The sequence below is a fragment of the Mauremys reevesii genome, linkage group 3 (assembly GCF_016161935.1).
Source record: "Mauremys reevesii isolate NIE-2019 linkage group 3, ASM1616193v1, whole genome shotgun sequence".
NCBI lineage: Eukaryota > Metazoa > Chordata > Testudines > Geoemydidae > Mauremys > Mauremys reevesii.
The window spans coordinates 130692323-130704100 of NC_052625.1; the positions used below are offsets into that span (position 1 = coordinate 130692323).

General features: G+C 45.7%; 1 protein-coding gene across 1 annotated transcript in view; it reads left to right on the forward strand.

Annotated features, from left to right (window-relative positions):
• LOC120401286 (prolyl endopeptidase) overlaps positions 1-11443 on the forward strand; it is a 163701-nt gene extending 152258 nt beyond the window's left edge. The window contains exon 15 of the mRNA XM_039531029.1: positions 9961-11443. Within this exon, the coding sequence (XP_039386963.1) occupies positions 9961-10255 (295 nt within the window). The 3' untranslated portion in view covers positions 10256-11443. The remainder of the gene's footprint in view (positions 1-9960) is intronic.
• Positions 11444-11778: the final 335 nt, after the last annotated feature.

Sequence of the window (11778 nt, forward strand, 5' to 3'; positions counted from 1 at the left end):
GGCTCAGGCTGCAGGTCTAAAAATTGCTGTGTAGCTGTTTGGGCTTGGGCTGGAGCCCAAACTCTGAGACCCGCCACCCTCACAGGATCTTAGAGCTCGGGCTTCTGCCCAAGTCCAAATGTCTATGCAGTAGTTTTTCAGCCCCGGAGTCCAAGCACTGTGAGCCCAAGTGGGCTGACCCACGCTAGCTGTGGGTTTTTTATTCTCATGTAGGGGAATACCCTAAGTTCCCATGCTTGACTTTTTGAGGGTGTTTTGCAGATTTCCTTTGAGGATGAGGACTGAGAGGTCAGATATGGAATGATTGCTTTGTGAAAAGTGTTCACCCGTGGGTGATAGGATGTTTTTGTCTTTCATCATTTTTTCTGTATGAATTCATTCCAGAGCTTAGTGATTGTCTGGTTTTACCCACATAGTTGTTATTGGTGCATTTAGTGCACTGGGTGAGGTACACCACATATTGTAATAGACATGTGTAGGACTCAGGGATCTTGAAAGGTGTGTTGTGGGGGGCATTGATCATCATAGCAGTGGAGATAAGTCTGTAGGTTTTGCATCTGTTGTTCTGGCAGGGTCCGGTGCTGTTTTGAGTGGGTGTGTCCTAGTCTTTGGGGAGCTTCCTTCTGATGATGAGCTGGGCAAGGTTAGGGTGTTATTTGAAGACCAGCAGAGGGGATTTGGGAAAGATTTCTTTCAGTATTTGGTCCCCATCAAATGTGGATTGTAATTGTTTTGATGTTTCCCCATATGGGTTCTAGTGTAGGGTGGTAGGTGACAGATAGGGGTGTGCAGTCAGTGGGGCAGAGGGCGGGATTCTGTATTGAAGCAGGTTCTCCTGGGGTATTTGGGTGGTCATGTCAGGGAACGGATCTACTTCTCTGGTGGAGTGTCCTTGTTTAGTGAAGGCGGTGTTAAGGTGTGTAGCCTGGACTTTCTTTTCAGAGAAAATTCTGGTATCTGAGTGCCTGGCTGTAGATAACAGCTTTCTTGGTGTGTCCAGGGTGGTTGCTAGATCTGTGGAGGTCAGTGTGGGGATCCCTGAGTTTCTTGTATATAATCCTCTGTATATAATCCATTGCTGAAACTGATATTGGTGTCCAGGAAGTTGATAAATATACTGGACACTGAAAGTTCAAAATTAACTTTTAAGTCACTTTTATAAAAAGTATATTTGTACCTTTCTGCTTTTTGGAAAAATTCTGTAAAGCCAATGGGACATATTTTCAAAGGTTACATACCATGCAAGGTTGGCGTTTTTTAAGTAATGACTACTTTTTCTGGTAGGCTGTCCGAACAGGGCACTCAGCCCAACAGCTAAACAAAGAGTGTTTTTAATTATATGGGAGAGCAGATTGCTTTTCTAGGTTATATTTTGAATGTAGATAGAGTTTATCTGTGTAAATTGATTGGGAGTGGGGCACAAAAGGAAATTAATTCAGGTTTTAACTTCTTGCTCAGAAGCCTGAAAAGATTCTGTGTTTTCACAGACCAGTTTTTTTTTCGTTGTTTTTTTTAATGCGCTGCAAATTGATAATGGATAATAAAGAGTCTGTTACAATATGTAACATAATTTAAAAAGTACTTCTGTAACACTTGCTCTCCTAATGCTGAATTTTCATTTCTTTAACAGTGAAGATTGAGGATTTCTCACAAATATTAAACTACTATGTAAGATTTAATACTAAATCTAGGTATTAGATACTAAAATAATAGCCCCTTAGATGTAACTGAATAGATAATCTAACTCTCATTTGTGAGCTAAAGCATTTATTTAAAATATAGAGTTCAAAAGAAAATTAATGCAAAATGAAAATACTTTAAGATCTATTAGGCCTATTGTAAATCATTTGCCCCTTGATTTCCATTTTATCAAGACAGTATAAACTTTCATATGGTGATATTAATGGCAAGGCATTTTTACAGTATTATAGTGCACGATAAAATTTAATTGCCAAGTTCATATTTTGAATTTTGTCAGAGGATTTTTCCTATAACATGCATCTACTGTAGATATGATACAAACGTGTGTGTGCAATAAACCTTGTTTATATACTGTGAATTCAGATATGATGAAATTTGAAGTATAAAGAATGAGAAGGAGAATCTTAAATTTGCTCGGGGTTTGGGGTGGGGCGAAATACACATAGTAAGAAGGTTCCTGTGTAGTCTGTTGTACATATGTCCATTGTAGGCCTCTCAAAATCAAAACAGGTGTTTTAGAAACCATTTTATCTGATGTTAATCTGAAAAGTTAGTCTTTTTTTAGCCAGACAAACTAGCTTAATCTACTGTACCATCATATTATATCCAGAGCAATGAGTGGTTCCCTTTGGCTAATCAACTGTCAAACAACTGGTAATCTCTTACCAAAAAAAGCAAGATATTTGATAATTTTGTGTAATTGTGCTTAGAAACTACCATTATGGACATCCTAGAAATACCTTAAACAAATATAATGCTCTTTATTGTCCAATATTTAAGTTCTCAATATAAAACCTAGTTCTGTGACTCTATGAAAAAAAATTCCTTCTAGTAAGCTATGTTAGGCGCTGCTAAACCCAGACAAAAATAAAGGAATTTCAGATATCATGAGATAATTTGTATGCCTCTGTTACTTCTACAGTAAGTAATCTGAAGCTTGTTTAACTAATGTGAAACTAAAACAAAATTAAAGCACAAATACCAAATGAGCTCGGTTGGCCTCTGTATTTGTTATCAGTAAAAACAGGAAAAAATAAAAATAACATTTTGAAATAAGGAAGCTAACTCTTCTAAAGGGTTTCTTCTCTTTAAACGAAGTATGTGTTACAAAGGGGAGGTCCATATTACAGGCCAGTAAGCCTAACTTCAGTATCATGCAAACTGGTTGAAACTATAGTAAAGAACAGAATTATCAGACACATAGATGAACGTGATGTATTGGGGAAAATCAACATGGCTTTTGTAAAGGAAAATCATGCCTCACTAATCTATTAGAATTCTTTGGGGGCAGGGGGTCAATAAACGTAGACAATGTCCTTGAACTTTCAGAACGCCTTTGACAAGGTCCCTCACCAAAGGCTCTTAAAGCAAAGTAAGCTGTCATGGGATAAGAGGGAAGGTCCTCTCATGGATCAATAGCTGGTTAAAAGATAGGAAAGGGTAGAAATAAAGTGTCATTTTTCACAGTGGAAAGAGGTAAACAGCAGGTCCCACAGGGTCTGTACTAGGACCGGGGCTGTTTGACGTATTCATAAATGATCTGGAAAAAGGGGTAAGCAATGAGGTGGCATAGTTTGCAAACAATACAAAATTATGCCAGATAGGTCCAAAGCAGACTGTGATCTCACAAAATTGGGTCACTAGGTAACAAAATGTGTAGTTGTAGCCGTGTTGGTCCCAGGATATTAGAGAGAGGGGGTGGGTGAGGTAATATCTTTTATTGGTCCAACGTCTGTTGGTGAGAGAGACAAGCTTTCACAGAGCTTGTAAGCTTGTCTCTCTCACCAACAGACGTTGAACCAATAAAAGATATTACCTCACCCACCAGCGGCAACAAAATGACAAATAAAATTCAATGTTGATAAATGCAAAATAATGCACATTGGAAAACATTACCACTACTATACATATAAAATGATGGGGTCTAAATTAGCTGTTACCACATAAGAAAGAGATCTTGGAGTCATTGTGGATAGTTCTCTGAAAAAATCTGCTCAGTGTTCAGGGGTAGTCCTAACAATGTTAGGAACCATTAGGAAAGGGATAGTTAATAAGACATAAAATATCATAATGCCACTATATAAATCCCTGGTATGCTCACACCTTGAATACTGAATGCAGTTCTGGTTGCCTCGTCTCAAAAAAGATTTATTAGAATTGGAAAAAGTACAGGGAATGGCAACAAAAATTATTACGGGTATGGAACAGCTTTCCTATGAGGAGAAATTAAAAAGACTGGGACTGTTCAGTTTGGAAAAGAGATGACTAAGGGGAGATGTGATAGAGGTCTATAAAATCATGAATGGTGTGGAGAAAGTAAATAAGGCAGTGTTATCTACCCCTTCGCATGACACACGAGTTTACCCAATTAGTAGGCAGCAGGTTTAAAACAAACATAAGGACGTACTTCTTCACACAATGTGCAGTCAACCTGTGAAACTCATTGCCATGGAATGTTGTGAGAAGGCCAAAAGTATAAAAGAACTAGATAAGTTCATGGAGAGCATCAATGGCTATTAGGCAAGATGGTCAGGGAAACAACCCTGTGCTCTGTCTCTCCCTAAACATCTGACTGCTAGAAGCTGTGACTGGATGACAGGGATCACTCAATAAAGTGCCCTGTTCTGTTCACTCCCTCTGAAGCCTCTGGCACCAGCCACTGTTGGAAGACAGGATACTGAGCTAGATGGACCATCAGTCTGATCCAGTATGGCTGTTCTTATGTTCTTATATTATAATCCCCTATGTTTTAGTATTGCTGTAATGTTGATTTCTAATATAAAAGGAGTCTTGAGAGAGTTTATGGTATGTTAGTGTTTAGGGCTATATGGTGCTCACTGGGAGTGAAACAAATTATTGGAAGTCAAGGTATGTCTACACTACAAGAGTAGTTCGATTCAACTTAATTCGAATTTGTGGAATCGACCTTACGAAGTCGAATTTGTGTATCCACACTAAGGACACTAATTCGACTTTGTGAGTCCACACTAACGGGGCCAGCGTCGACTTTGGAAGCGGTGCACTGTGGGAAGCTATCCCACAGTTCCCGCACTCCCCGCTGCCCATTTGAATTCTGGGATTTCCCCCCAATGCATGCTGGGGGGAAAACTGTGTCGAGGGTGGTCTTGGGTAACTGTCAGAATTCAACAGTCCCTCCCGCCGGCGGGAAATCAGTTGGCGCACTTTTTCTGGTCAGTGACAGCGCGGACGCCACAGCACTGCAGTGCGACCATGGAGCCCGCTGCGATCATCGCTGCACTTATGGCCGTTGTCAACTCCTCGCACCTTATCGTCCACCTCTTCCACAGTCAGATGCTGAGAAATCGGGCGAGGAGGCTCCGGCAGCGCGGTGAGGACATGAAGTCAGAGAGTGGCTCAGACCTCTCACAAAGCACGGTACGCCACGCCGTGGAGATCATGGTGGCAATGGGTCATGTTCATGCTATGGGACGGCGATTCTGGGCCCGGGAAACAAGCACGGACTGGTGGGACCGCATAGTGCTGCAGGTCTGGGATGAATCACAGTGGCTGCGAAACTTCAGGATGCGTAAGGGCACTTTCCTTGAACTCTGTGACTTGCTGTCCCCTGCCCTGAAGCGCCAGGACACCAGGATGCGAGCAGCCCTGACTGTGCAGAAGCGGGTGGCCATAGCCCTGTGGAAACTTGCAACGCCAGACAGCTACCGGTCAGTAGCGAACCACTTTGGGGTGGGCAAATCTACCGTGGGCGTAGCTGTGATGCAAGTTGCCAACGCAGTCATGGAGCTTCTGCTCTCAAAGGTAGTGACCCTGGGAAACGTCCAGGTCGTCATAGATGGCTTCGCCGCGATGAGATTCCCAAACTGCGGTGGGGCTATAGATGGGACTCACATCCCTATCCTGGGACCAGCCCACCAGGCCAGCCAGTATATTAACCGAAAGGGCTACTTTTCAATGGTGCTGCAAGCACTGGTGGACCACAGGGGACGCTTTACCAACATCAACGTCGGGTGACCGGGCAAGGTTCATGACGCGCGTGTGTTCAGGAACTCTGGTCTGTTTAAACGCCTGCAGGAAGGTAGTTTCTTCCCGGACTACAAAATAAATGTTGGGGATGTGCAGATGCCTACAGTGATCCTCGGGGACCCAGCCTACCCGCTAATGCCCTGGCTCATGAAGCCCTATACTGGCACCTTGGACAGTGACAAGGAGCTCTTCAACTACCGGCTGAGCAAGTGCAGAATGGTGGTGGAGTGTGCTTTCGGACGTCTGAAGGGGAGATGGAGGAGCTTACTGACTCTCTCGGACATCAGCGAAACCAATATCCCCATTGCTATTGCAGCTTGCTGTGTGCTCCACAATCTCTGTGAGAGCAAGGGGGAGACCTTTATGGCGGGATGGGAGGTTGAGGCAAATCGCCTGGCTGCTGATTATGCTCAGCCAGACACCCGTGCAATTAGAAGAGCCCAGCGGGAAGCGGTGTGCACCTGGGAGGCTTTGAAAGCTAGGTTCCTCAGCAAGCAGGGTAACCTGTGACAGTTCTGTTTCTTTACAGAGAAGCTGAACCTGCCCCTGTTTCACTTACTGTTGACTTTTTTCTATGCTTACATACCCCGTTCACCACGTTTCCCCCCTTCCAATGCCCGTGTAAAAATAAAGGTAATGGAGCATTTTTAATTAACAACCTTGTCTTTACTAATGACTTCGCGTTAAAGGGTTGAAACAGGGACGCAGACTGTGGTGGGTAGGGTGTGCAGTGATGTAGAGACAGCTTCTAGACTCCAGGAATGATAGGCTCCTACAGCGATCTCTGGGGGGAGGACGGTTACAGGTGGGTGTGCAGGAAGGGGTGAGGAGTGCAGGGTTTGGGACGGAGTTTGGGTGCAGGCTCTTGGCTGGGGGTGGGGGCGTAGTAAGGGGTGAGGGGTGTGTGGGAAGGGGGAGGAGGTGTAGGGGGATGAGGGCTCTGGCTGGGGCTGAGGGTTTGGGGCACTGTAGAGGCTCAGGGCTGTGGTGGAAGGGCAGGGTAAGGGCAGCCTGCCTTGCCATTTGTGGATGGCAGGCGCTAGGACCCTGAGGCAGCAGACAGAGACCCACCTCCAAATATACCTTGACCAGGGCACCTGCCGCCTATGAACAGAACATTAAAAACACCTCACAGACTGACCAGGGTGCCTAGTGACTGCACTCTGTGTGTGACCTGCTGTTGATCCTGCCCCCATGTCTGTACCCTGGTAATGGTGAATGTCCTACGCAATTACAACTCCCCCCCCCCCTTCACACAAAGTCTTCTGCAAAGAAACATGGCGGAAACAGTAATTAACAGCAAACTACTTTTTAATACTCAACAACACAATTGGGGGATGAAACTGGGATTTGGGCTTGGGTGAGCCAGAAAGGTAGGGACTTTTCAAAATTTATGGACTGAGAGTTTTGGGGTAATTGAGCTCTCTGCTGGGGTGCAGTGACAGTTTTCACGGCCCCTCGCGCCCCTCCTTCTGGTTATTTTGGGTGAGGGGGGTATTGGACTTTGTGGCGGGGGAGGGCGGTTGCAGATACAGTGCAGGGGGGCTCTGTCCTCCTGCCTGCGGTCCTGCAGAACATCGACAAGGCGCCTGAGCGTGTCCGTTTGCTCCCTCATTAGTCCAAGCAGCGTTTGAGTTGCCTGCTGGTCCTCCTGACGCCATCTGTCCTCCCGTTCGCTGTGTGAGCGCTGCTGCTGAGTGAGGTTCTCCCTCCACTGGCTCTGCTGGTCCGCCTCGGCTCGGGAGCAGCCCATAAGTTCAGCAAACATCTCGTCCCGTGTCCTTTTCTTGCGCCGCCTAATCTGCGCCAGCCTCTGTGAGGGGCATACTGGAGCAGGTCGGGATACAGTTGCAGCTGTGTGATGGGAAAAAGGGAGTGAATTCCTTACAAAGATACATGTTTGCGAACAAGGAACATAGTCTAATCAGTGTCTGTTAACAAGACCATGCACAGCACCTATCTCATGCGAACTCACTCAGGGAAAGTTTGATTTTTCTGAATTCGCTTTCATTGCCTGGGGTATCGCACTGCAGATCAGAGAAGCGGGGCAGGACAGCAGAATCCGTGGAGCAGCCAGGCATGGTAAGCCAAAGACTTTTGGCTGCTTAAAAGTGAATGTATAGCTCTGTCCTCTTGCTGCAGGCAATCCTGAAAGCATAAACTCTGCCCCTGTTCCACCCCCTCGCGGCTCTTCCCTGGGAAAGATCCCTGTATGCTGCCACTCTGCAGCCTCCACCACGTGGCTGTAAAGTGACGCTTCTTGTTGTGCAAAGGAACAGTGAAGCACTACCAGTACTAATAGTACACAAATCACTCTACTTAAATGCAGGAGTCTGCGCGCGAGATCACCCTGAGGAGGGTCAGTGAGGCAGACAGAGAGCGCATGCTGCATGAAAGCCAGCACAAACCAGGGGCCTTTGCTGCCATGCTCGTGAAGGCAATGGTCCTGGAGTACCAGATGAGAGCCTGGCGCGGAAAAGTGTGCTACCATGGAGCACCCAATAAGCCAGCTCTCCCCAGGAACCTCCTGCGGAGGTTTTTCGATTACCTCCAGGAGAGCTTCCTGGAGATATCTGAAGAAGATGCCTGTTCCGTCCCCCTATATATAGACCTTCTTTTTGCCTAGCTTATATTCCTGTTTTGTTAAAAAATAAATGTTAACATGTTTTAATCACTTACCGACTGATCCTTCTCCTGATTCAGGGTCCGTGGTAATGGCTGGGGAGGGTTGGTAGGGGATCTCAGTGAGGGTGATGAAGAGATCCTGGCTGTTGGGGAAATCAGCACTGTAAGCGCTGTCGCCTGCCTCGTCCTCCTCAAACCCTTCCTCATCTTCCCCGTCTGCGAACATCGCCGAGGAACTGCCCGTCGACACTATCCCATCGTCAGAGTCCACGGACACTGGTGGGGCAGTTGTGGCAGACCCACCGAGAATGGCATGCAGTGCCTCATAGAAGCGACATGTCTGGGGCTGGGCTCCGGAGCGTCCGTTTGCCGCTTTGATTTTTTGGTAGCCTTGTCTCAGGTCCTTGACTTTCACGCGGCACTGCATTGCATCCCGGCTGTATCCTCTGAGTGCCATGGCTTTGGAGACCTTCTCGTAGGTCTTTGCATTCCGTTTTTTGGAGCGCAGCTCCGAAAGCAGAGACTCATCGCCCCACACAGCAATCAGATCCAAGACTTCCCGGTCAGCCCATGCTGGGGCCCTCTTTCTATTCTGAGATTGCCTGGACTCCTCTGCTGGAGAGCTCTGCATCGTTGCCAGTGCTGCTGAGCTCGCCCCGATGTCCAACCAGGAAATGAGATTCAAACTGGCCAGACAGGAAAAGGAATTCAAATTTTCCCGGGGCATTTCCTGTGTGGCTGGTCAGAGCATCCGAGCTCGGACTGCTGTCCAGAGCGTCAACAGAATGGTGCAGTGTGGGATAGCTCCCGGAGCTACTAAGGTCAATTTCCGTCCACACCTAGCCTAATTCGACATAGCCATGTCGAATTTAGCGATACTCCCCTCGTCGGGGAGGAGTACAGAATTCGAACTAAAGAGCCCTCGATGTCGAATTAAATAGCTTCCTGGTGTGGACGGGTGCACGGTTAATTCGAATTAACGCTGCTAAATTCTAATTAAAGTCCTAGTGTAGACCAGGCCTCAGACTATCCTCGCTCAGAGAATTACCCACGAAGGGGTTGGTTAAAGAGGCAGGAAAACTCCATAATGTTCCCCTCCGTTTCCTGCACAGTGTCCCCTGAAGGCAAATGGGGGCTGAAAAAGGGGTCCAAAGATTGGAGGGGCCCAGCCTCTTAACCCCATGTTCCCTGGAGATAACCATTCCTGGATCCATAAAGGCCAGGTGCCATCCCTATGGACAAGTCAGCTGCTTCTGCACAGTACTTGGCTGATTCCCAGCAGCAAAGCACCTGGAATGGATGTGGAGTGGATGCTCCAGCCTATTAGGTTTCCCTGTTTCACGAGTACTATTGCAGTTGCTGATGAGTCTGATGTCTGTCTAAAATGTTTGCATGTTTACTTCCAAAATGGAAGGAGTTTACTAAGGGCTTCTACAGGGCTGAGAGCCAGAATATTCAAATAGAGAGATAAGTGGTCGTTGTTCTACTTTAATAGCACACAAATGATAGAGAATCACTACCTACATCACATAAAATTGATTTTATACAAATGGGGGTCTGACTTTCTGAGTGCTGTCAGACACCACTCTGATAGCTTGAATATTAAATGGCCTTGTGTCCTCTTTTCAGGTACTCTCCACTTCATAATATCAAACTACCAGAAGAGGACGGAATCCAGTATCCCTCCACGTTACTTCTCACGGCAGACCATGATGATCGCGTGGTCCCTTTGCACTCACTGAAATTCATTGCTACTCTGCAGTACGTGGTGGGCCGAAGCCGTAAACAAACCAACCCACTTTTCATTCATGTTGATACCAAGTCTGGGCATGGAGCAGGAAAACCAACAACTAAAGTTATAGAAGAAGTGTCTGATATGTTTGCCTTTATAGCACGATGCCTAAATCTTGATTGGATTGAATAGGTAGAGTACATATTACTGTCTCAATTAGAAATCAAGGGCTTTTACACTATTTGAAAACAACCAACCAGTTGGTGTAGTACTTACATTTAAGAACTGCAGTTTAATATTTTATTGATCCAATCTGCTGTGGAGTTTTGGTCTTTTAAGCTTCCTTCTTTTTAATATTTACTGGGGTTTCTTTTCTACTAGGTTCAGGTATATGTTTTAAATAGCACCTTTGAATAGATAGCTGAATTGCTGGCACTGCTGTTGTGAAGATTTAGATTCCCGAGTTGGTGGTAGTTGAGCTTATTTCATATCAATCAATTTTAATGTATTTTGCATCTATAAACATATCCAGTTCACCTGTAATTAAATGTAAGTACTGTTCCTGTACAAACACTTGGAGAATAATATCTGTTATTTAAGAATGTTATGGTTATTACAAAATCTTTTCAATTAAAATGCTGAAGTACAAATACGTTGGGTCATTTGAAGTCAAATATTGCTGTTAAACAGCTTACACTTCACGTTATTCATAACAGTGTATTAGTCCATCATACTTCTGTTGCTTAGTTTAATCAGTTTATTGTAGCTGTCCAGTACTTCACCAGCTTAGTATCAGGTAATTTATTTCCGCATGTAATAGAAACTCAACCTGGAGAACTTGGATTATCTCTAGAATTTTGCTCTTTTCTTTTCAAGTTGCACAGATAATCTTGACAATGTTGTCTCATTGCTCCCTGCATCTTTAACTACTTCTGAACAACAGACCAGCTATTACCAGTGTTGCACACAGAGCCCTGATCGAGCTCCCCCAAAACTGGACACTCACCAGGCTGTTGTGTTTGGGGGCCCACCTCACTGGGTACTGTGTGGTCTTTAAGCCTCCTGAGTCTGAACAGAATCCAGGTACTACCTCTGGCGTACAGTCCCTATGCATATTCAGGGTGAAGGTCCTCTTGTCTGGCACTCCCTCATGAGAGATGAGACCCTGCAGTCCAGCTGCCCAGCCCTTCAGACTAGTGCTGACGCCTCAGGCTCATCTGTAGCTTAAATACATACTCTCCCAGAGCTCCAGCCATGTGAGCATTCAGGGTTTACAGTTTAGCTCCATATGGTCATTCAATGGTGAAAGCAAACAGACCCATTAACTTTGCATAGGAGTCTAAAATAACAGTACTCTTTTACTCTTGGGGGAATTCTGGACCACCATGCATGTGCAGAATTTATGTCCCTCGCAGATTTCTGTGCTTACCTGCAGAAAAAGGACTTTCTGATGGGGAAGCAAAAGGAAGCCACAAGAGCAGTTATGCGACCCTCCCCCGCAGTTTTGAGTGCCAAGGGTAGCCATCAGAGAAGTAAATCACTTCATGGCACCCAGGGCCATGTCAGACCCACCCCCTGATTTCTCCTCGTCTGTAGGAAACTCTGCAAACTCCCCTGTCGCCCCCCCCTGCCCCTATTGCGCTTCCTGCACCCGTCACTCCACAGCTGCAGGGGGAGGGATCACTGTATGGAGAGCTGCTCCCCTTTCCACCCAA